The sequence below is a fragment of the Nomascus leucogenys genome, chromosome 10, assembly GCF_006542625.1.
Source record: "Nomascus leucogenys isolate Asia chromosome 10, Asia_NLE_v1, whole genome shotgun sequence".
In the NCBI taxonomy this organism is placed as follows: domain Eukaryota; kingdom Metazoa; phylum Chordata; class Mammalia; order Primates; family Hylobatidae; genus Nomascus; species Nomascus leucogenys.
In genome coordinates, this window is record NC_044390.1 from 52,808,979 (window position 1) to 52,833,856 (window position 24,878).

The 24,878-nt window shown below is 51.1% G+C and overlaps 1 protein-coding gene across 4 annotated transcripts; it reads right to left on the reverse strand.

Annotated features, from left to right (window-relative positions):
• Positions 1–389: 389 nt before the first annotated feature.
• Positions 390–24,215, reverse strand: PGPEP1 (pyroglutamyl-peptidase I). 4 transcript variants are annotated; one of them, XM_003275825.4, is made up of 5 exons: positions 24,093–24,215; positions 21,892–21,944; positions 8,839–8,955; positions 7,247–7,479; positions 390–1,453 (listed from the first exon to the last, which is right to left on the reverse strand). In XM_003275825.4, exons 1-5 carry the CDS (start codon positions 24,124–24,126, stop codon positions 1,261–1,263), a joined length of 630 nt encoding a protein of 209 aa, XP_003275873.1. In that variant the 5' UTR covers positions 24,127–24,215; the 3' UTR covers positions 390–1,260. The 4 variants fall into 4 exon arrangements, with proteins under 4 accessions (XP_003275873.1, XP_030676289.1, XP_012364819.1 ...); XM_012509364.2 differs by having other exon boundaries at positions 1,335–1,413; XM_030820429.1 differs by lacking the exons at positions 21,892–21,944; positions 24,093–24,215 and adding an exon at positions 15,408–15,445.
• Positions 24,216–24,878: the final 663 nt, after the last annotated feature.

Genomic DNA, 24,878 nt, shown 5'->3' on the forward strand with positions numbered 1-24,878 from the left:
GCTCCAGGCCAGAAGTGGGGGGGTTTTCCGCTGCTGTGGAGTTTTACATATTAAAAAAGAAAAGTCAAAAGCAGACAAAATCCGCCTTTCCACAGGTGGCCCTCGTCTCCATGGCGACAGCTCATAGCTCGGTGTTGAAAGGACCACGACCCCCATGGCCACATCTGGGGCAGCAGTCTCACCTGGTCGCCTGGCCACGGACCCCATGCCTTAAGCAAGGGGGCCTCATTTTTGGCCCTAAAACAAAGACATGCCATCTTAAGTCCAATTGTTTTGAGACAGAGTCTCGCTCTGTCACCCAGGCTGGAGTGCAGCCGTGCAATCTCAGCTCACTGCAACCTCTGCCTCCCAGGTTCAAGCGATTCTCCAGCCTCAGCCTCCCAAGTAGCTCGGACTACAGGCATGCATCACCATGCCCGGCTAATTTTTGTATTTTTAGTAGAGGCGGGGTTTCACCATGTTGGCCAGGCTGATCTTGAACTCCTGAGCTCAAGTGATCCACCCACCCTGGCCTTCTAAAGTGCTGGGATTACAGGCATGAGCCACTGCGCCCCACCAAGACATGGCATCTTAAGTCCAAATTTCAGGGCAGGAGGCAAAAGTGGCCTCACCCCGGGGGGCGAGTGGGGGGGCGGGGAAGACACTTTTGTTGTTGGCTAAAAAGCCTGCATTTTAACCAAAAGGAATATAAATTACTCTGTGCCCAAACTAGCACTGTTTTTTTTTTTTTAGAAAAGAAAAAAAGAGAGAAGAAAGAAAGAAAGAAAAAATGCCATATCCCAGGGTGGCCCCAGAAAGGGCCAGGCTGTTGAGCACAGTTCAAGGTCGAGGACTCATTGAGAGGCTTTTAAATTTGGTAAAAGCCAGTCTTGGATATAAAGTGAATTCTGAAATTCCTTCACCAACAGACAGGAAAGCAGGTGAACACGTGGCCCCAGCCGTGGTATCGCAGCTCATGGATCCACCAGACCAAGATTCTCCCTGGGCATCTGGACCTCCCAGGCTGGCCTCCCTGGTCACGGCAGCTGTGTCCCCAGATGCAAGGAGGAAAATGGGAGAAAAAAAAATTTTCACCACTTCCGTCCAATCAACCAGAGCTTTTGTAGAGAAGGAGGAAGAGGAGGTGGGCAGATCAGAACCTCTCTTCCAGATCGGATCCCCAAGCTGAAGAGCTTGTCTTTTCCTGGCCACACCCCAGAGGGTGGATGTCCCCTCGTGGGGTCCCCAGCAGGATGAGGTCTTAGGAGACCTGAGCGTCCCTCAGTGTTTGTGGCAATAGTTGATTTTGCCCTCTGACTGCTCCAGGAGGTCCAGCATCTCCTCAATGATGGCTCTCAGTGCCCTGCCCAGCTGGTCCGCGTTGTACGGCTTCCCCAGTGGGGGCACGTGGACGAAGGCTGATCGACCGTGACTCTGGTACAGAGAGGTGTAGTAGGTAAAGTCGCAGAGATATCTAAGCCGCAGGGCGTGGCGGGTAAGAGAGAGACCAAAACGGGGTCAGGGGGCAATCCGTAGACCAAGGTGACAGCACCCATCCAAACCCGAGGGAAGACCCCAGCCTCGCCAGCAGCCCACAAGATGGAATAACAGTCTCCTCCCTCCCCAGGTTGGCAAAGATGAAAAAAATCACCAGGGGTGGTGGCACGTGCCTGTAGTCCCAGCTACTCAGGAGGTTGAGGTGGGAGGATTGCTTGAGCCCAGGAGGTCAAGGCTACAGTGAGCCATGATTGCACCACTGCGCTCAGCCTGGGTGAGAGAGTGAGATCCTGTCTCTTAAAACAAAAAAATAAAAAAACTTGATAACTCCCAGTGCTGTGGCACATGTGGTGAAATGGGCAAAGTGAGCTGTTGCTGGTGGGAATGCACGCTGGTTGTCCCTGTGTGGAAGGCAATTTGTCAGGCTAGTAAAATTATAATCACCCAGACTTTACAACCTGGTATTTCCATTTTTTGTTCATTGAGACAGGGTCTCACTCTGTCACCCAGTTGGGAGTGCAGTGGTGCAATCACAGCTCCCTATAGCCTCAAACTCCTGGCCTCCAGCGATCCTCCTACCCCAACCTCCTGAGTAGCTGGGACTACAGGTGTGCACCACCACCAGTGGCTTTTTTTTTTTTTTTTTTTTTTTAAACAGTGTCTGCTCTGTTGCCCAGGTTGGAGTGCAGTGGCACAATCTCAGCTCAGTGCAACTTCTGCCTCCTCAGCTCAAGTGATTCTCCTGCTTCAGCCTCCCGAGTAGCTGGGATTACAGGTGTGGGCCACACCACGTCTGGCTAATTTTTGTATTTTTTGTAGAGACAGGGTTTCACAATACTGGCCAGGCTGGTCTGAAACTCCTGACCTGTAGTGATCCGCCTGCCTCAGCCTCCCAAAGTGCTGGGATTACAGGTGTGAGCCACTGTGCCTGGCCCTATTTCCAGTTTTTATTTTTATTTATTTTTTTGAGACGGAGTCATACTCTGTCGCCCAGGTTGGAGTGGAGTGTTGCGATCTTGGCTCACTCCAACATCCGCCTCCCGGGTTCAAGCGATTCTCCTGCCTCAGCCTCCCGAGTAGCTGGGATTACAGGTGCCTGCCAGCATGTCCAGCTAGTTTTTATATTTTTAGTAGAGACGGGGTTTCACCATGTTGGCCAGGCTGGTCTGAACTCCTGACCTTGAGTGATTCGCCTGCCTCGGCCTCCCAAAGTGCTGGGATTACAGGCGTGAGCCACCACACCTGGCCTATTTCCAGTTTTTAGATCTACCCTCAGGAACCATCTGCACAAGGGTACAAGAAAGTATAAACAGGGATGCTCCCCACCGTATTATGTATAAAAGCAGGAAAACAGAAAGCAACCTAAAGCCCACTGACAGGGAGTGGCTTAGTAAACTCTGGTTTATCCACATCATGGAATCCTATGAAGCCGTTTACAAGAAATGTGGCACAGCCAGAAAAAAATGGAGAACTCTCCAGATGCATGTTGAACGCTCACAAATGAAAACTGAGGAAGAGAATTCTCAGTAAAGTGTGACTTCCGCCGTGTGACTCCATCCACATAAAAGCAAAGCAAAACAAGACAAAATCGTAAAGCAGCAGGCCAAGTGATGTGTGTATGTATGGAAACGTGTCAGTCAGTAGGAGCTTCATGGTTTCCGTGTCTGCCTTATCAGAGGGACCGCTATGGAAAAAGAGAGGGAATGAGAATTTTCCCCAATTAGACATGAGGATACGTTCTAGAGTTACCTATGATTAAAAATTAATTTTATAAAGAGACTGATGGAAGCTGGGTATGGTGGCTTACACCTGTAGTTCCACCACTTTGGGAGGCTGAAGTGGGAGGATCCCTTGACTCCAGGAGTTCGAGACCAGCCTGGGCAACATTGCAACACCCTGTCTCTACCAAAAATACAAAAAAATTGGGCTGGGCAGCCGGGCGCGGAGGCTCACGCCTGTAATCCCAGTACTTTGTAAGGCCAAGGTGGGTGGATCAGCTGAGGTCAGGAGTTCAACACCAGCCTGTCCGACATGGTGAAACCTCGTCTCAACTAAAAATACAAAAATTTTCTGGGCGTGGTGGCAGGCGCCTGTAGTCCCAGCTACTCAGGAGGCTGAGGCAGGAGAATCACTTGAACCTGGGAGGCAGAGGTTGCAATGAGCTGAGATTGTGCCATTGCACTCCAGCCTGGGCAACAAGAGTGAAACTCTGTCTTAAAAAAAAAAAGAAAAAAAAATTGAGCTGGGTGCAGAGGCTCACACCTGTAATTCCAGCACCTTGGGAGGCCAAGGTGGACATATTGCTTGAGCTCAGGAGTTCAACACCAGCCTGGGCAACATGGTGAAACCCCATCTCTACTAAAAATACAAAAATTAGCTGGGTGCGGGGGTGGGTGCCTGTAATCCCAGCTACTCCAGAGGCTGAGGCAGGGGAATCGCTTGACCCAGGAGGTAGAGGTTGCAGTGCAACAAGATTAAGCCACTGTACTCCAGCCTGGGTGACAAAGCTAGATGCGGTCTCAAAAAAACTAAAATAAAATAAAATTAGGCCAGGCGCGGTGGCTCATGCCTATTATCCCAGCACTTTGGGAGGCCGAGACAGGCGAATCACCTGGGGTCAGGAGTTCGAGACCAGCCTGGCCAACATGATAAAACCCTATCTCTACTAAAAATACAAAAATTAGCTGAGTGTGGTGGTGGATGCCTGTAATCCCAGCTACTCAGGAGGCTGAGGCAGGAGAATTGCTTGAACCTGGGAGGTGGAGGTTGCAGCAAGCCAAGATTGTGCCACAATACTGCAGCCTGGCTCCAGCCTGGGCGACAGAGCAAGACTCTGTCTCAAAAAAAATAAAAATAAAAAATAAATTAGCTGGGTTTGGTTGTGCTACCTGAGAGGCTGAGGTGGGAGGATCACCTAAGCCTAAAAAGTCAAGGCTGCAGTGAGCTGTGATTTTGCCACTGCACTCTAGCCTGGGCTACAGAACGAGATCCTGTCAAAATAAACAACTAAATAACAATTAGTTTTCAATTAAAAAAGAGCAAAAAAGTTAGCTTTAAAAAGAACTCAGTGGTGTGTGGTGGCTTTTGCCTGTAATCCCAGCACTTTGGGAGGCCGAGGCACAAGGATCACTTGAGCCCAGGAATTCAAGACCTGCCTGGGCAATGTAGCAAGATTCTGTCTCTACAAAAAATACAAAAATTAGCTGGACGTGGTGGTGTGCATCTGTAGTCCCGGCTACTCGGGAGGCTGAGGCAGGGGATCACTTAATCCCAGGAGGTGGAGGCTGCACTGAGCTGTGATTATACCACTGGACTCCGGCCTAGGCAACAGAGCGAGACCCTGTCTCCAAAAATAAAAATCCTGATGGTAAATCCAGGCATTCCTTCCTTCAGCTACTCAACTGCATTGACCAATAGCCACCTTTGAGTTGGACAAGTGCACAGATTAGGGAAAAGTGAGGAAGCTGGTGCTGAGAGGGTATAACTTGGTCTGGGGAGTTGGAGAGGCCTACAAGTCACAAGGAGGTGACTTGTGTTGGAATTAAGACTGGAAAGAGGGCCAGGCACGGTGGCTCAGGCCTATAATCCCAGCACTTTGGGAAGCTGTGGCAGGTGGATCACTTGAGGTTGGGAGTTCGAGACCACCCTGGTGTGGCCAATATAGCGAAACCCCGCCTCTACTAAAAATACAAAAGTTAGCCGGGAATGATGGCGCATGCCTGTAATCCCAGCTACTTGGGAGGCTGAGGCAGGAGAATCACTTGAACGTCAGAGGCGGAGGTTGCAGTGAGCCAAGATCGCGCCAATGCACTCCAGCCTGTGTGCTACAGAGCGAGACTCCATCTCAAAAAAAAAAAAAGAGAAAGAAAAAAAGACTGGAAAGAGGTGTTCCCAGAGGAAGGTGTTTTGGGCAGAGGCCATAGGGCGTGCAAAGGCCCTGAGGCTGGAGTGAGCTTGGTGTGTTTGAGGAGCAGGAGGAAGCTGGTTTATGTGTCTGGAGTGCAATGGATGCCGGGTGAGTAGAGGTGGAGCGGGATGGAGAGGTGGGCCAAGGGCCAGGGTTGGAATTTTATTCTGTGTGCAATGGGAGCCATCGGGAAGGTCTAGGAACGGAACACATGCATTTATTTATTTAGAGCCAACAGGATCTTGCTCTGTTGCCCAGACTGGAGTGCAGTGGTGCTATCACAGCTCACTGCAGCCTCGAACTCCAAGCTCAAGGAATCCTGTCTCAGCCTGCTATTTTTTTAATTTGTTCAGATGGGGTCTCCTTATGTTGCCCAGGCTGGTCTTGAACTCCTGGGCTCAAGCAATCCTCCTGCCTTGGCCTCCCAAAGTGCTAGGATTATAGGCGTGAGTCACTGCGCCTAGCCCTGATTTAAATTTATAAAAGACCTTTTGCAATACGTTGAATCATCTCCCTCAACATTCGTGTTCACCTGGGACCTCAGAATGTGACTTTATTTGGGCCAGGTTTGGTGGCTCACGCCTATAATCCCAGCACTTTGAGAGGCTGAGGAGGGTGGATCACCTGAGATCAGGAGTTCGAGACCAGCCTGACCAACATGGTGAAACCCCATCTCTACTAAAAATACAAAAAATTAGCTAGGTCTGGTGATGCATGCCTGTAATCCCAGCTACTTGGTAGCCTGGAGCAGAAGAATTGTTTGAACCCAGGAGGCGGAGGTTGCAGTGAGCCGAGATTGTGCCATTGCACTCCAGCCTGGGCAACAAGAGCAAAACTCCGTCTCAAAAAATAAGAATGTCACCTTATTTGGAAAGAGGATCTTTGCAGATGTAATTAGTTAAATTAAGATGAGGTCGGCTGGGCACAGTGACTCACGCCTGTAATCCCAGCACTTTGGGAGGCAGAGGTGGGTGCATCACCTTAGGTCGGGAGTTCGAGACCAGCCTGACCAACGTGGAGAAACCGTCTCTAATAAAAATATAAAATTATCCGGGCGTGGTGGTGCGTGCCTATAATCCCAGCTACTTGGGAGGCTGGGGCAGGAGAACCACTTGAACCCAAGAGGTGGAGGTTGCAGTGAGCTGAGATCATGCCACTGCACTCCAGGCTGGGCAACAAGAGCAAAACTCCATCTCAAAAAAAAAAAAAAAAAAAAAAAAAAGATGAAGTCATACTGGATTAGGATGAATCCTAAATATAATGACTGGTGTCCTAATAAGACCACACGGCCACACACAAAGGGAAGAAGGTGATGTAAGGATAGGGGCAGGGACTGGAGTGATGTGTCTACAAGCCAAGGATGGCCGGCAGCCACCAGCTGCAGGAGAGAGGCCTGGGACAGATTCACCCTCAGCACCTCCAGAAGGAACCAGCCCTGCTACCACCTTGACCTTGGACTTCTGACTTCCAAGGCTGTTAGACAATACATTTCTGTTATATGAAACCACCCAGTTTGTGGGTATTTGTTATAACAGCTCCAGGAAATTAACACAGAAACTGACTGCTTGGGTTGGGGTGGAGGCAGCAGGGAGGAAGACTGAGGTGGAGGCTGGGGCAGCATCCAGGTGGGAGATGCTGGGGGCCTTGGTGGGGACTGTGATGGTGGGGAGAAGTGGGCAGATCCATGAGTCCCAGGAGCAGAACCAACGGCACCTGCTACGTACAAATACTTGGCTCTGTGCCTAGTATACACTGAGTGCTTGGTCCAAAGAGGCCAAGGTCAACACGCTTGGCTTGTTCTACACCAGGCTCAGTGGGTGGAAGAGGGAAATCCCCACTCACCCCCACCCCACAGGGCCCTACCTGCCAGCATCCTGCGAGATGGTCACTGACACATCCAGGCCCAACGTGGTGACTCGCTTGCACACAGCATCCATGTCGATGATGGAGTCAATGCTTTCAGGCCCGTCCTCCACGCAGCACTGGGAGCCGGGGCAGAAGCGGCAGTTGTCCAGCCCCTTGTAGCCCTTGTTGTGTCCACATTTCTCCAGTGTGACTGTGGTCGCCATGCCTGACACCCCCACGTGCACCACCAGCTGCACACAGACAGGGGCAGGATTTAACATGGCCTGCCCATGGGACTCGGAGGGGTCCCCTGAGGCCAGGGAAAAGGCAGCATCCTTAATGGGCTCTGCCTGGGGTTGTGTTGTTTCTGACGTCTTGCTGCTAGAATAGACCCTGTAGTCACTCTTGGAAAAAAGTATGCCATGTAAGACAGGCAAGAATTTGAAACATGAAAGGCTGTTCACTGCACCTGTTCTTGTTATCGAAATCAAATGCTGCAAACAAGCTAACTAGCCATCCGGCGGAGTTAGTTCAATAAATAATGAGCTATTATGCAGGTGTTAAAATGCCAACGCAGTGTTTTTGTTTCTTTGTTGAGATGAAGTCTTGCTCTGTTGCCCAGGCTGGAGTGCGGTGGCACGATCTCAGCTCACTGCAACCTCCCCTTCCTGGGTTCAAGCGATTCTCTGGCCTCCGCCTCCCAAGTAGCTGGGATTACAGGCATGCGCCACCACACCTGGCTAATTTTGTATTTTTAGTAGAGACGGGGGTTTCACCATGTTGGCCAGGCTGGTCTCAAACTCCTGACCTCTGGTGATCTGCCTGCCTCAGCATCCCAAAGTGCTCGGATTACAGGCGTGAGCCACCATGCCTGGTCTTCTTTGTTTTTTTAAGAGACAGGATCTTGTTCTGTTGCCCAGGATGGAGTGAAGTGGCATAAAAATCTTGGCTCACCACAGTCTTAAATTCCTGGGCTCAAGCAATCCTCCTGCCTCAGCCTTCTGAGTAGCTGGGACTATAAGCATGTACCATCATGCCTAATTTTAAAATTTTTTTGTAGAGATGGGATCTCACTATGCTGCCCAGGCTGGTCTCAAACTCCTAGACTCAAGCAATCCTCCTGCCTCAGCCTTCCAAAGTGCTGGGATTATAGGCATGAGCCACTACCCTTGGCTTGGATAGCCCTTTGGGTTTGTTTTTTTGAGACAGAGTCTTGCTCTGCTGCCCAGGCTGGAGTACAGTTGCGCAATCTTGACTCACCGCAACCTCCACCTCCTGGGTCCAAGCGAGTCTCCCGAGTAGCTGGGATTACAGGCGCCCACCATCGCACCGGCTAATTTTTTGTATTTTTAGTAAAGACAGGGACTCGCCATGTTGCCCAGGCTGGTCACGAACTCCTGAGTTCAGGTTATCCACCTGCCTCGGCCTCCCAACGTGCTGGGATTACAAGCGTGAGCCACCATGCCCGGCCTGAAAAGCTCTTTTGAAGACAAGGCTCTGTGGCATTGGTCACGTGATCCGATCAGGAACAAAGCCACCTAAATCCTCCACATGAAGGGTGCCAACCTGTAAGTCCTGATGAGGAAGTGCCGCTCCTTGGCACCACTCACCTGTGGACTGTGCTTCTCCCACAGGGCGGGGATGAGTCTCTGGACTGTTTGGTACTCAACCGGAATCTCGTACACGTGCAGGTCCACACTGTCACCAAGGCCTAGCTTTTCCAGCTCCTGGAACAGAGGAGAGTGGGAGTGTCATGGCCCCAGATGACAGCTATGGGGATAATGCACTCCCTGGGGGTGAAACAAACAGGCCATTCTCCAGACTCATTCTGCAGGATGGGAAGGGTGTGTGTTCATTTAGTTAAAAGCCCCTCATTTCCTTCCCCACCCTCTTGCCTCAAAGTCTCTCTGTATCTCTATGGAAGGTGACATGATTCTATGGTCCCTGGGGTTAAATCCCAGGCTCCTTGGACTCATTCCTGCCTGTGTGACCTTGGGCAATCCACTTAACCTCTCTGAGTCTCAGTTTCCTCATCTGTAAAATGGGAATAACAGAGTATCAGGCCAGGCGTGATGGCTCAGGCCTGTAATCCCAGCACTTTGGGAGGCCAAGGTGGGCGGATCACCTCAGGTCAGGAGTTCGAGACCAGTCTAGCCAACATGGTGTAACCCCATCTCTACTAAAAATACAAGAATTAGCTGGGTGTGGTGGCACACACCTGTAATCCCAGCTACTTGGGAGGCTGAGGCAGGAGAATCGCTTGAACCCGGGAGGCAGAGGTTGTAGTGAGCCGAGATCAGGTAACTGCACTCCAGCCTGGGAAACAAGAGCGAAACTCCATCTCAAAAAAAAGGCCAGGCAGGGTGGCTCATGCCTGTAATCCTAGCACTTTGGGAGGCCAAGGCAGGCAGATCACGAGGTCAGGAGATCAAGACCATCCTGGCTAACACGGTGAAACCCTGTCTCTACTAAAAATACAAAAAAATTGGCCAGGCGTGGCGGCGTGCGCCTGTAGTCCAAGCTACTGGGGAGGCTGAGGCAGGAGAATGGCATGAACCTGGAAGGCAGAGCTTTCAGTGAGCCGAGATTGCGCTACTGCACTCCAGCCTGGGTGACAGAGCAAGACTCCGTCTCAAAAAAAAAAAAAAAAAAAAAAGAGTATCGACTTACCTCACAGGATAGCTTTCAAAATTAAACAAAATTAAATGTGCTCACTCATGCTAACAGTTCTAAGCACAATGTCTGGCATATTTTAAGTGTTCAAATGACATCAGCTGCCGTTATCCTATTACTGTTATTATTTTAGAAATGGGGCTGGGTGCAGTGGCTCATGCCTGTAATCCCAGCACTTTGAGAGGCTGAGGCTGGAGGATCACTTGAGCCCAGGAGTTTGAGACCAGCCTGGGCAACATAGTGAGACCTGACCTCTACAAAAACTTTAAAAATTAACTGGGCATGGTGGTGCACACCTGTGGTCCCAGCTATTCAGTAGGCTGAGATGGGAGGATTACCTAAGCCCAGGTGGTTGAGGTTGCAGTGAGCTATGATCACGCCATTGCACTCCAGCCTGGGCAGCAGGATGAGACCCTGTGCCCTGCAACAGAGTCTTTTATTTATTTATTTATTTTATTTTATTTTATTTTATTTTGAGACGGAGTCTCGCTCTGTCACCCAGGCTGGAGTGCAACGGCGCTACCTCGGCTCACTGCAAGCTCCGCCTCCCGGGTTCACACCATTCTCCTGCCTCAGCCTCCCGAGTAGCTGGGACTACAGACACCCACCACCACACCTGGCTAATTTTTTCTATTTTTAGTGGAGAAGGGGTTTCACCACGTTAGCCAGGATGGTCTCGATCTCCTGACCTCATGATCCGCCTGCCTCTGCCTCCCAAGAGTCTTTTATTTTTTTGAGACAGAGTCTCATTCTGTCACCCAGGCTGGAGCACAGTGCTATGATCTTGGTTCACTACAACCTCTGCCTCCTGGGTTCAAGTGATTCTCAAGCCTCAGCCTCCCCAGTAGCTGGGATTGCAGGCACGCGGGATCACGCCCAGCTAATTTTTGTATTTTTAGTAGAGATGGGGTTTCACCATGTTGGCCAGGCTGGTCTCAAACTCCTGACCTCAAGTGATTCACCTGCCTTGGCGTCCCAAAGTGCTGGGATTACAGGGGTGAGCCACCGTGTCCAATTTGTAAAAAGAAGCCTCTCCAGTATTCACAAGAGCCAAAAGGTAGAAATAGCACAAATGCCCATCAACAGATGGATAAATGAAATATGGTCCATCCATCCGATGGAATACGATTCAGCCATGAAAAGGAAGGAAGCACTGATCCTTGCTACAATGTAGATGAACTTTGAAAACATGATGCTGAGTGAGAGAAGCCAGACACAAAAGGTATATGATTCCATTGATATGAAATGCCCAGAGCAGGCAAATCCATAGAGACAGGAAACAGACGAGTGGCTGCCACAGCCTGGGGGAGGGGAATGGAGAATGGCTACTGATGGGGACGGGGTCTCCTTTTTGGGTGATGGAATGTTCTGGAACTAGATAGAGATGATGGTTGTGCAACACAGTGAGTGTACTTAATGCCGTGCAATTATATACTTTAAAATGATTAATTTGGCCAGGTACAGTGGCTCATGCCTGTAATCCCAGTGCTCTAGGAGGCCAAGGCAGGAGGATTGCTTTAGCCCAGGAGTTGAAGACCAGCCTGGCCAATATGGCAAAACTCAAAAATACAAATTAGCTGGATGTGGTGGCACATGCCTGCAGTCTCAGCTAATTGGAAGGCTAAGGTGGGAGAATTGCTTGAGCCAGGGAGGTGGAGGCTGCATGCAGTGAGCCAAGATTGCACCACTGCACTATGGCCCAGGCAACAGGGCAAGGCCTTGTCTCAAAAAAAAAAAAAAAAAAAAAAGAACCAGGCCCAGTGGCTCATGCCTGTAATTCCAGTACTTTGGGAGGCTGAGGTGGGTGGATCACCTGAGGTCGGGAGTTTAAGATCAACCTGGCCAACGTGGTGAAACCCCATCTCTACTAAAAAATACAAAAATTAGCCAGGCATGGTGGCAGGTGCCTGTAATCCCAGCTACTCAGGAGGCTGAGGCAGGAGTATGGCTTGAACCTGGGAGGCAGAGATTGCAGTGAGCCGAGATTGCGCCACTGCACTCCAGCCTGGGTGACAAGAGTAAAACTCTGTCTCAAGGAAAGAAAAAAAGGATTCAACCTGTTTCCAAGTAACTCAGCAGTATCCCAGAAGAAAGTTCAATAATACTGAGAGGTGGCTGAGTACGGCGGCTCATGCCTGTAATCTCAGCACTTTGGGAGGCCGAGGCGGGTGGATCACCTGAGGTCAGGAGTTCGAGACTGCCGTGGGTCAACATGGAAAAACCCTGTCTTTATGAAAAATACAAAAATTATCTGGGCGTGATGGTGCGCACCTGTACTCCCAGCTACTCGGGAGGCTGAGGCACGAGAATGGCTTGAATCTGGGAGGTGGAGATTGCAATGTGATCCCAGATTGCGCCACTGCACTCCAGCCTCGGCAACAGAGCAAGACTCTGTCTCAAAAAAAAAAGACAATTATATTTTTCAAAGGCCCCACCATCCGTTCCGTCAACAAACCTGCACTAATTCCCATCTTCACACCACAGAGGTGACAGGGCACACATCATATAGACCTGTTTCTTTCTTTCTTTTTTTTTTTTTTTTTTTGAGATGGCTTATCAAAAATCATTCAGTGGTATGATCTTGTCTTACTGCAACCTCTGCTTCCCGGGCTCAAGAGTTCCTTCTGCCTCAGCCTCCCAAGTACTGAGATTACAGTACTCTCGAGTACTGGGCAAACACCCAACTAACTTTTGTATTTTTAGTAGAGACAGGGTTTCGTCATGTTGGCCAGGATGGTCTTCAATTCCTGAGATCAAGTGATCTCATCTCTTATTCACACACCTGAGAAATCCCATAGTATTTTTTCTTTTAGAGATGGGGTCTTGCTACATTGCCCAGGCTGGTCTTGAACTCCTAGACTCAAGTGATCCTCCCACCTTAGCCATAGTTGAGACTACAGGCATGTACCACCACATCTGGCTTGTTTTTACATCGATTTTATCTTTTTTTTTTTTTTTTTTTGAGACAGAGTTTTGCTCTTGTTGCCCAGGCTGGAGTGCAATGGCGTGATCTCGGCTCATCGCAACCTCCGCCTCCCGGGTTCAAACGATTCTCTGGCCTCAGCCTCCCAAGTAGCTGGGATTACAGGAATGCGCCACCACGCCTGGCTAATTTTGTATTTTTAGTAGAGACAGGGTTTCTCCATGTTGGTAAGGCTGGTCTTGAACTTCCGACCTCAGGTGATCCACCCACCTCAGCCTCCCAAAGTGCTGGGATTATAGGCATGAGCCACCATGCCTGGCCTGATTTTATCCTTTTTTAAAAATTGTATTGAGACAAAGTCCAACAGCACTTAAAAGTAAAGTCTTGTTTGGTTTTTTTGAGATGGAGTCTCGTTCTGTCGCCCAGGCTGGAGTGCAGTGGTGCGATCTGAGCTCACTGCAACCTCCACCTTCTGGGTTCAAGCGATTCTCCTGCCTCAGCCTCCCGAGTAGCTGGGATTACAGGCACCTACCACCATGCCCGGCTTATTTTTGTATTTTTAGTAGAGACAGGGTTTCACCATGTTGGCCAGGATGGTCTCCATCTCCTGACCTCATGATCCGCCTGCCTTGGCCTCCCAAAGTGCTGGGATTACAGACATGAGCCACTGAGCCCAGCCAAAAGTAAAGTTTTAAAAAAGATTTACTGCTGCTTTTCCATTCATAGGCAGTAAAAAAGCAATTCTGAGACAGGGTCCAGCTCTGGTCACTGAGGCTGGAGTGCAGTGGCGCCATCAGCGCTTGCTGCAGCCTTGACCTCCAGGGCTCAAGTGATCTTCCTACCTCAGCCTCCAAAAGTGCTGGGATGACAGGCATGAGCCACTGTGCCCAGCCATTGATTTCATCCTGCAACTCTGTTTGCTCCCCTCAGCAGTCTATTTCAGAGATCTATCTACATTACTATACGGAGATCTCAGCACACCATTTTCTCTGCGCATAATCCTCCACCTTAGAAACTGGTCACTATGGATTTAAACATTCTCCTACATTGGAACATCTAAGTGGCTTCTAATTTTCCTTACTGTAAAGCCATGCTGCAGTGAACATCCTCATGCAAACTTCTCATGCTGATGGGTGGGGCATAAATGCTAAGTAGGGGCATTGCTGCACTGCAGATCAGTCAATACATACTTGCTATTGAGAGAGATCGTTACACTGAAGCCTGGTTTTCCCACCTCATATTCAATACGTCCTAGAGGAGAAAATTTTACCGTTTGTAAATGCATCTTCCCCTAATCTCCAAAAGGAGACCCACAGAGCTCTTTTCTCTCTTAAAAACAAATCAGCAGGCCGGGTGCAGTGGCTCATGCCTGTAATCCCAGCACTTTGGAAGGTCGAGGTGGATAGATCATTTGAGATCAGGAGTTTGAGACCAGCCTGGCCAACATGGTGAAACCCCGTCTCTACTAAAAACACACAAAAAATTAGCCAGGCGTGGTGTTGCATGCCTGTAGTCCCAGCTACTCAGGAGGCTGAGGCAGGAGAATTGCTTGAACTTGGGAGGTGGAGGTTGCAGTGAGCCAAGATCACACCACTGCACTCCAGCCAGAGTCTCGCTCTGTCTCAAAACAAACCAACAAACAAAAAACAAATCAGCCTGTGTGGCTCATGCCTGTAATCCCAGCTACTGGGGCGGACCACTTGAGGCCAGGAGTTTGAGGTCAGCCTGGGCAACACAGTAAGACCCTATCTCGAAAAAAACCCAAAAAGCCCCCATGCACCAAATGACATGAAAAGCACAGACAATAAAAGAAAAATAATCGATAAATTGGATTTTATCAAAATTAAAAACAAAATTAAAATATTGAAAAGAATGAGTAATCTCTATTTGGACCAACCTGGAGGGATTTCCCGGCATGACCCGTGGCGAGACTGTGCCACCTTCTGGGCAAGGAAGGAATGGGAGCAGGGATGGGGACAGGAGGGAGACTTCTCTGCAAAAAACTCATCGCATTATTTTGACTTTTAAACCATGTCAGTGTTTTACAAAATCAAAAAAATAAAACAACCCATAGTCCCATATCAACAGATCTGCCTCTTTTCTGTCTTTTCCCTAATGGGCACAAGGTGATGTCTTGAGTCTCATGGGATGTGTTACTTTAAAAATCAACAGGGAAAGCTGTATTCAGAAAAATAGGGTCAGGGGTGGGTGGCTCACACCTGTAATCCCAGCGATTTGGGAGGCTGAGGCAGGAGGATTGCTTGAGGCCAGGAGTTCAAGATCAGCCTGGCCAACATGGCGAAACCCTGTCTCTACTAAAAATACAAAAATTAGCTGAGTCCCAGCTATCCAAGGAGGCTGAGGCATAAGAATCACTTGAACCCGGGAGGTGGAGGTTGCAGTGAGCTGAGATTGTGCCACTGCACTCCAGCCTGGATGACAGAGTGAGATTCTGTCTCAAAAACAAAAACAAAAAACAACAAACAAACAAAAAACAAGAAAGAAAACCACTGTCAACATATACACATACCCCAAGGCCTGCAGTCACAAGAGAGGTGTTCACGTGTGTTTGCCAAGACCCACCTGATGGCAGGGCTCGGTGGCTCACACCTGTAATCCCAGCTTCTTTGGGAGGCCGAGGTAGAAGGATCTTTGAGCCCGGAAGTTCAAGACCAGCCTGGGCAATATAGTGAGATCCCATCTCTACAAAAAATAAAATTTTAAAAATTAGCCAGGCATGGTGATGCATGCCTGTAGTCCCAGCTACTGGGGAGGCTGAGGCAAGAGGATTGCTGGAGCCCAGGAGGTCGAGGCTGCAGTGAGCTACAATTGTGCCACTGCACTGCAGCCTGGGCAACGGAGCAAGATCCCATCTCAAAACAAAAAAAAAGTTTCTCACCAAAGTGATAGGGAAACTTAAGGTCTGTTCACATTGCCCGATGTAAATTATCACTCAATTTTAAACTAGGTAACGGCGGGGAGCCACCTGCCAGACAGTGTATCTGGCACTAGAAGGAAGTGCGTGGCTGGTAATCTGGCTGAAGTCTTAGCCTCTGAACACGCTCTGTTCCAACAGGGCTGGATGGTTCTCCTCCGGGAGAAGGGGGGCAGGGCACCCCAAGTCCCACATCACTTTACCGGGAGCACACCCGGCCTCACGCACCATCAGAGCATACACCGTGAAAGGACAGGGCTCGGGCTGATGCCCCATTGTCTACACCCCATCTACCTGACAGGACCCCGCCGCGCGGCCTCGTCTGACCGATTCCCCTGACCCCACGACAAAGACCTTCTTTGTTCCCTGGTAATATCCTTAGCAGGTCTGTCTAGACTCACTGTGGCAGCAATTGTTCCGTGATGTTACCAAGTTCTGTGACCCGGGTCCTCCTCACCCAGCTTTGGCAAGAGACACCCCAGATGGCCCCAAGCCCCGGAGCTCCCCAGCCCTTAACATCCACCTGTGCCTCCTCAGAAAAGAAACACAGCCAGTGCCCCCGTCCACCCTGAGAGGTAGGGGAGACGGGACACACGATACACACGGTGCCTCCTGCTTGGGGTGCTGGGGGCAGCTGCCATCCCAGGAAAGACAAGGGGGTCCCCCTCTGTATCCCCCCAACTCCCACCTCCTGAACACTGCGGGTGGGAAACAGTTCCACTTATGCTGTGGGCATGACTTCACCCAGGGAACAAAGAGAAAGGATCAGAAGAGACGGAGACAGGCCGGGCGCAGTGGCTCACGCCTGTAATCCCAGCACTTTGGGAGGCCAAGGCAGGCGGATCACGAGGTCAGGAGTTTGAGACCAGCCTGACCAATATGGTGAAACCCCATCTCTACTAAAAATACAAAAATTAGCTGGGCGTGGTGGCATGCACCTGTAGTCCCAGCTACTTGGGAGGCTGAGACGGGAGAATCACTTGAACTCGGGAGGCAGAGGTTGCAATGAGCCAAGATGGCACCACTGCACTCCAGCCTGGGTGACAGAGACCCTGTCTCAAAAAAAAAAAAAAAAAAAAGGAAAAGAAAAGGAGAGACAGAGACAGAGAGATGGAATCAGAGAGAAACAGAAATGAGGGGGGAGAGAAGGGGAAAGAGACAGATTCAGAGAGAAAGAGACAAGGAGACAGAGACACACACAGGGAGAGAAACTGAGACACAAAGGAGATTAACAAAGATAGAGAGAAAGAGAGAGAAAGGGGAAGAGATAGTAAGACCCAGAGAGAGAGAGACAGGGAGACAGAGAGAAACAGAGAAGGCTGGGCATGGAGGTTTATGCCTGTAATCCCAGCACTTCGGGGGGCTAAGACAAGAGGATGGCTTGAGCCCAGGAGTTTGAGACCAGCCTGGGCAACATGGCCAAATCCCATCTCCACAAAAAAGAAAAAAAAAAATAGCTGGGTGTGGTGGCATGCACGCCTGTAGTCCCAGCTAATTGGGAGGCTGGGGCGGGAGGATCACCTGAGCCCGGGAGGTCAAGGATGAGGTGAGCTGAGATCGCTCACCTTACTCGTTCAGTTGACCATTGAACTCCACTCCAGCCTGGACGACAGAGTGAGACCGTCTCAAAAAATAATAATAATAATAAAAAAATAAAAAAAGAGAGCGAGAAAGAGAGAAACGGAGAGAGAAAGAAGGGACGAGGTGGGAAGGAACAGAGAAACCCAGAGAGAGACAGGCAGAAAGAGACGAGAGAGAGAGAGGCAGAAAGACACAAGAGAAACAGCCAGGCGCGGTGGCTCACGCCTGTAATCCCAACACTTTGGGAGGCCGAGGTGGGCGGATCACCTGAGGTCAGGAGTTCGAGACCAGACTGACCAACATGCAGAAACCCTGTCTATACTAAAAATACAAAATTAGCTGGGCGTGGTGGTACATGCCTGTAATCCCAGCTACTCGGGAGGCTGAGGCAGGAGAATTGCTTGAACCCGGGAGGCGGAGGTTGCGGTGAGCCGAGATTGTGCCATTGCACTACAGCCTGGGCAACAAGAGCGAAACTCTGTCTCAAAAAAAAAAAAAAAAGAAAGAAAGAGAGAAACAGACACACACAGATAGAGAAGGTGAAAGTGACAGAGAGAGAGACAGAAGAGACAGAGATGAAGAGAGACACAGATATGAACAGAGCTAGAAGAAGGGAAAGGGACAGAGAGAGACACAGAGGGAGCAAGAAGGGAGAGACACAGAGAAGTACTTAGGGGGTCCCTGAAGGACGAGGAGCTTCTGAAAAATCGGTCACGGCAGGAAGCAATTGCCACCCACAGTGCAGAACAAAACACCCATCTTTGGGTGGAGGTGACGCCTGGCAACAGTTGCCTGCATTACACCAGCAACACTCCAGGGCACATTTTTTGGAGGAATGGATTCAACCCATCCAGCAGTGACACCTTTCTAACAGGCAAATCCAGGACAGGAAGGAACCAAGCAGCAACTCCAGGGGCGGTTCTCACAGAGGTGTGGCACCTGGAAGCCGCTTGTTCCCGCCAACTTCTGGAACAAGCAAAATTCACCTAGTGGCGCAAAAAAGTCTGCAGAGGTTTACATCTGGAGGGCTTGGGAGTACTTGGGAAGAGGCTATGTGGGGCTTCTGTGAAGAATGCGAGGAAGAACCAGAGAATGTTCGAGATCTTGACCTGGCCTTGGGGGTGCACATATGTAAAATTTATTTATTTATTTATTTATTTTTTTTTTTTTTTTTTTTTTTTTTTGAGACGGAGTCTCACTCTGTCGCCCAGGCTGGAGTGCAGTGGCGCTATCTCAGCTCACTGCAAGCTCCGCCTCCCGGGTTCACGCCATTCTCCTGCCTCAGCCTCTCTGAGTAGCTGGGACTACAGGCGCCCGCCACCACGCCCGGCTAATTTTTTGTATTTTTAGTAGAGACGGGGTTTCACCGTGGTCTCGATCTCCTGACCTTGTGATCCGCCCGCCTCGGCCTCCCAAAGTGCTGGGATTACAAGCGTGAGCCACCGCGCCCAGCCAATTTATTTTTTTTTGAGACCAAGTCTCGCTTTGTCACCCAGGCTGGAGTGCAGTGGCACAATCTCGGCTCACTGCAACCTCCGCCTCCTGGGTTCAAGCGATTTCTGGCTAATTTTTGTATTTTTAGTAGAGACGGGGTTTCACCATATTGGTCAGGCTGGTCTTGAACTCCTGACCTCAAGCGATCCGCCCGCCTCAGCCTCCCAAAGCACTAGGATTACAGGTGTGAGCCACCGTGTCTGGCCAAATTTTTTTTTTTTTTGAGACAGGGTCTAGCTCTGCCACCTGGGCTGGAGTGCAGTGACACTATGAAGGCTCACTGCAGCCTCTACCTCCCCAGGCTTAGGTGATCCTCCCATATCAGTCTCCCAAGTAGCTGGGACTACAGGCGTGTGCCACCACACCCGGCTAATTTTTGTATTTTTTTTTTAGAGACGGGGTCTTGCTATGTCAGCCAGGCTAGTCTCAAACTCCTTGCCTCAGCCTCCCAAAGTGCTGGGATTACAGGCGTGAGCCATCATACCAGGCCTAAAATTTCACTAATGAGTGTTCTGGGTGTATATATGTTAAACTTTGTTTTGTTTTGTTTAAGTGAAACAATCAGATCTGAGAAGGTTGGCATGTTTTTAGCAGGGGAACGGTGGGGAATCTTGGGTCCTCAACTTGGGGAAGAAAGAAAAAAGTGGGGCTGGGCGCAGTGGCTCATGCCTGTAATCCCAGCACTTTGGGAGGCCAAGGCGGGCGGATCACCTGAGGTCAGGAGTTCAAGACCAGCCTGGTCAACATGGCGAAACCCCGTCTGTACTAAAAATACAAAAATTAGCCGGGCCTGGTGGTGCGCAGCTGTAATCCCAGCTACTAGGGAGGCTGAGGCAGGAGAATCGCTTGAACCCAGGAGGCGGAAGTTGAAGTGAGCCGACACCGTGACATTGCACTCCAGCCTGGGCAACAAGAACGAAACTGTGTCTCCAGAAAAAAAAGAAAGCAAAAAGTGGAAATTGCAGGTCTGGAGAGAAGAGAACCAAGGAGCCAAGGAGAAGGGCTATTTCCTCTCCGGCCACAAGATAAAAACCTGCCATCCTTCACCATCTGAGAAGCCCCGAAGCTCGGAGGGATTTCCAAAGATTGTTTAATTGATTTTTCTTCTATTTAGATGCAGATCACAGTGTCTGGGGCCCAGGAATTCAGACACCCGGCTTTGTGTCCACTCAGCTCCGTGAAGGCTCCTGTCTGAAATGTGCACAAAGCCTGACACACAAGTCTTCAGAAACACGCTGTTTCTTTTTGTCTGGCTCTCCGGGGAGCGGGTGAACAGGCAGGGCCTCGGGCACGCTCCCATCTGCAGGGTCCCGGGACCCCGTCCCTCCGTCCCGTTCACAAAGTGGGCAGGAAAGAAAAAAAAAAAAAAAAAAGGAAACAGCCAAAACTTTCAGATCTGAAGTTGAGGAGTGAGGGGGTGATTAAAAAATGGGGGGTACAGCTGGGGACTGCCACGCTGAGGTTTCAACTTAGATTTTTCTCCAAATCTAGGATTCTGGAATGGGAACAGAGGTTACTTTAAATCAGGCAGCACATAGGCTAGGATAAACAGGGGGTTTGGCTCTGGTCTCTGCCCATCTGATTTATATAAGGAGAAAACACTTCCGTCTTTCTCTCTGTGCATTGCTCCCCAGCCTGTCCCTACAAAATACTCCATCTGGAAAAGAAACTAGGAAGGTTTTGCAGACTAGCATCTTGTTCAGGGCACCAGGAATGACAGCCCCCCTCGGCCCCTAATATGCCATCTTTTCCTCCCCCAGCAGCCAGGAGGTGACAGCGAGGCTCACTGTACCCCCTCCTATAAGGTCAAGATATGTCCCCCTGCCACCCCACCCCACATATTCCTGCCTGGTTCTTCCTAAACCATGAATTACCTGCCTAAAACATACCAGAGAATTCTCACTTTGGCTGTTCAGAAACCAACCTGAGTCACAATTTGTCTGAGTCAATGGAAAAGATTTTTGTTAAAAAGGAGGGAGATCCTGGCTGGGGGTGGTGGCTCACACCTGTAATCCCAGCACTTTGGGAGGCCGAGGTGGGTGGATCACCTGAGGTCAGGAGTTTGAGACCAGTCTGGCCATCATGGTGAAACCCCATCTCTACTAAAAATACAAAAAAGTAGCCAGGCGTGGTAGCAGGTGCCTGTAATCCCAGCTACTCTGGAGGCTGAGGCAGGAGAATCGCTTGAACCCGGGAGGCGAGGTTGCAGTGAGCCAAGATCGTGCCACTGCACTCCAGCCTGGGCAACAGAGTGAGATTTCGTCTCAAAAAAAAAAAAAAAAAAAAGAGGGAGATTCTAGAGTTGGATAATTCCTCCTAAGTAAAGTAGACGCCAGCACCACATAAACAACGGTGTCCTGGAAACCAGCTACGTTTATATCCTCACCTGGCCCTCCAGACCCAGATCTGTAGCTGCTGGCCAGGGCCTGGGGCACTTCTGAGGCAATGCCACTCCCACTTCTTGGCTGTGTGACCTCAGAGAACTCCCTTCATCTCTCCTCTGGGCCTCAGTTTCCTATTGCTAAGTGGGCACAAGAATAACTGCACGTACTACGCATGGGTTGTTGGGAGGATTCAGGGCGCTGGGCTACAAACACTCAACAGATGTGTGCACCGGTGGTTACTATCCAGGAAGAGATGTGGATCCAACATCATTTTGTAAGAGCTGGCTGGGCGTAGTGGCTCACGCCTGTAATTCCAGCATTTTAGGAGGCTGAGGCAGGAAGATTACTTGAGGTCAGGAGTTCAAGACCAGCCTGGCCAACATGGTGAAACCCCGTCTCTACTGAAAATACAAAAATTAGCCGGGCGTGGTGGCAGTCACCTATAATCTGTGCCACTCTGGAGGCTGAGGTGGGAGAATCGCTTAAACCCAGGAGGTGAAGGTTGCAGTGGGCTGAGATTGTGCCACTGCATTCCAGCCTGGGTGACAGAGTAAGATTTCGTCTCCAAAAAAAAAAAAAAAGTTTTTGTTAAAAGGGGACTTTCTTGGATGCCATAACTTTCTGGGGGATGCCCAGCTCCAAGCCTGACTCCCACCCTCCGGATCTAAGTTACCTGAACTGCAATCCAACTCGCGTTCACAGTGTGTTCCCCAAAAGGGCCAAATCCTGAAAAAACAGGAAAAGCAATATATTACCCAAGAGTGGACCTTCCCAGTCTGCCCCTGGCCTGGCCGCTACTCCCACCTGGAGAAGCAAGAAAGGAGCTTCAGGGCGCAGCTGCCAGGGACAACATTGGGGGCCTGGTCCTGAGTTCTGGGAGCACCTGGAGACCCATCAGAGCTGCTGTCCTGCACCTGTCCGCTCTGAAGTCAATGAGTCCCTTCCTCTTCACCTCCGCCCGCCCCTCATGCTCAGCCAGGGGCCAGAGGTCTCTTCTGCCTCCAAAAAGGTTGCCCTGATCCTGTCTTCACTTCCTCTGTTCCCCTTGACCCAACCTACAATTATTGTGTCACTGTCCCAAAATGCCCTGAATCAGCACCAAATGAGGAATGAGCCCTCCAGGCTGTCTAGATTTCACCTAGTCACCCTCCTCCCTGCTAGCTCAAACTCCAGGCCCCCTTTCCAAAACACGACAGTTGCCCAAGGCTGTTCTAAGTGATCTTCCTGGCATTCAGCCTGGCCACATCCCCTTTCAGGCAAGGGTGTTTCCTGGGCCCAGTTTCCAGGAGCAGGGGCTGAGGCACAGAGAGGTGAAGCTAGCTGCCCAAGATCACACAGCAAGAAGGTGAAAGAGCTGGGATTCAAATCCAGACCTGGGGCTGGGTGCAGTGGCTCATGCCTGTAATCCCAGCACTTTGGGAGGCCAAGGCGGGCGGATCGCCTGAGGTCAGAAGTTTGAGACCAGCCTGGCCAACATGGTGAAACCCCGCTTCTACTAAAAAATACAAAAAATTAGCCAGGTGGGGTGATGCTGCCCGTAATTCCAGCTACTCAGGAGACTAAGGCAGGAGAATTGCTTGGACCCGGGAGGCGGAAGTTGCAATGAGCCAAGATCGCACCATTGTCCTCCAGCTTGGGCAACAAGAGCAAAACTCCGTCTCAAAAAAAAAAAAAAAAAATACGGTCCCTCTGGGCCAGTGATCCCACTGGATATGAATGCTATGCAGAGATGCTGTAGCCTGGGATAGCAGGTAGGGGCTGCGGCTCAGGAGGGGACCTCCTAACTCTATCCTTCTGTACAGCCGAAGTTTGAGTGTCAGCTCAGCCCCTTACAAACTGGATGACCCCTATGAGCCTCAGTTTCCCTTTCTGCAAAATGGAGACAGTAAAGATGTAATCAGCTCATGAAAAAAGTGCTGGAATAAATAACCAGATAAAGGAAGGCTGGAAGGGGTGGGGGCAGTGACCCTCCTCCCAATTATACACACCTGTTAAGCAGGTGCCTTGTTTCTTCTTTCTTCCCTGAATCTCCTGGATCAGCCTCAACCTCCCTTCAACAGCCACAAAACATCTGTGTGCACTTTTGCTGGATTTGCCACTCTGACCCCTCCAGACAGCAGGTCAAAATGACCCCCTCTACTCCTTGACTCTGAGGCCCCAGCGGAAGTTGGCGCCCCACGTGGCCCCGAGGCGGAGTCTCAGGGAGGAGAAACAGTTGGTTTGGGGGTGGGGGGAGTCGGTGACAGCGGGGGCCCTGACTCACCAACAAACAGCCCTGGCACAAAATACCAAAAGGTTTCCGCTGAAGACAGTCCCTGGGACAGCTGGGAGAGCCCGAGGTCCCCAGACCCCCACCTGCCCCTGCCTTGGGAGAGCAGCCCCCCAGGAGCGCAAAGCGCGGCGAGCAGTGACTGGGAGGTTCATTTGTCACTGGGACAGTTCCTGCCCGCAAATCGGCCTTTGTCCCCTGGGGCCGGGGGTTGGGGGAGCGGTGTGGGGACAGGCTGGACCTCGGAAGGGGCAGGGAGAAAGGGTCCAGTCCAGCCCGCAGGCCAGACAGAGCAGGCAGATGCCAGGAGGGTCACCATCCCCACCTTAGGAGGAAAGGACGCCAGGGGGGCCTGCGCAGCGCCGGGCTTTTGCCCGGCCCCCCAACCCCCGCGCCTGACTCCCCTGACTCCCGACCCTGGGACCCCCAAGGCTCCTCCTCCTCCACCTTCCAGGAAGCCTGGGCTGCGCGGGGCTCCCGCAGGCGATGACACCTTCCAAATCTAGGAGGACTTCCAGCACCTGCCCCTCCCGGCCCCGCAGTCCCGGAGCCGCCCCCGCCTCTGCCCCGGCCGCTGCCGCTACAGCCCCCATCAGCCAGCGTACCCGTCACTACCACCGCCTTCCTCGGCTGCTCCATAGCGGCATAGGGCTGTGCCTCGGACCCGCTTCTGTTCCGACTGGCGCGACAGCTGCTGCCGCCGCAGCCTCCGGGCCGCGCGAGGCCACGCCCCTGCCACGCCCCCGACCACCCCCTAGGTCAGCCGCTCGGCGTGCGCGCCCCCGGACCCGAGACGCAGCGTGCGCGCCCTGCGCCCCGCCCCCGATGGCTAGGCCCGGTCCTCCCCAGCCTCCGTTTCCCCGTCTGCAAAATGGGAACATCTTACGCCGTAGGGTGTAGCCGCTTACACGCACTGAGCCAGGTTCTGGGGACGAGCCGGTCCTTTATTCTACAAAGGTTCATTGAGGGCCTGCCCTATGCATGCATACTGCCCAGAATTAGAGAGGGGAGTCCCCGCGAGCAAGGCCCGTTTTCCAGATAAGGAAACTGAGGCACAGATTGCCACTTCCCCGAGGTTACTCGCCTCGAGGGGTCACAGGAGCGGCATTCAGGCCAGGAAGTTGGCGGGGGTAGGGGAGGACGGAGTAAAAAACGAAAAACACGGCAACCACATTTGTGTGGTGCCAGAAGTTTCTCTGCAGGCCCCCATGGTCCTAGGAGGCTAATGGGGGAGGGCGATTGTACCTGCTGTTCCCTCTGCCGGAACACACCCCGCAGGTACCTGCGAAGCTGGCCGCCTTCAGGCCTCAGCTCCAGTGTTCCAATGTCGCCTCCTCCTGTCCCTGGCTGTCACCTCCTCCGAGGGGTGAACTGTCACTTTCTCCTTGGGG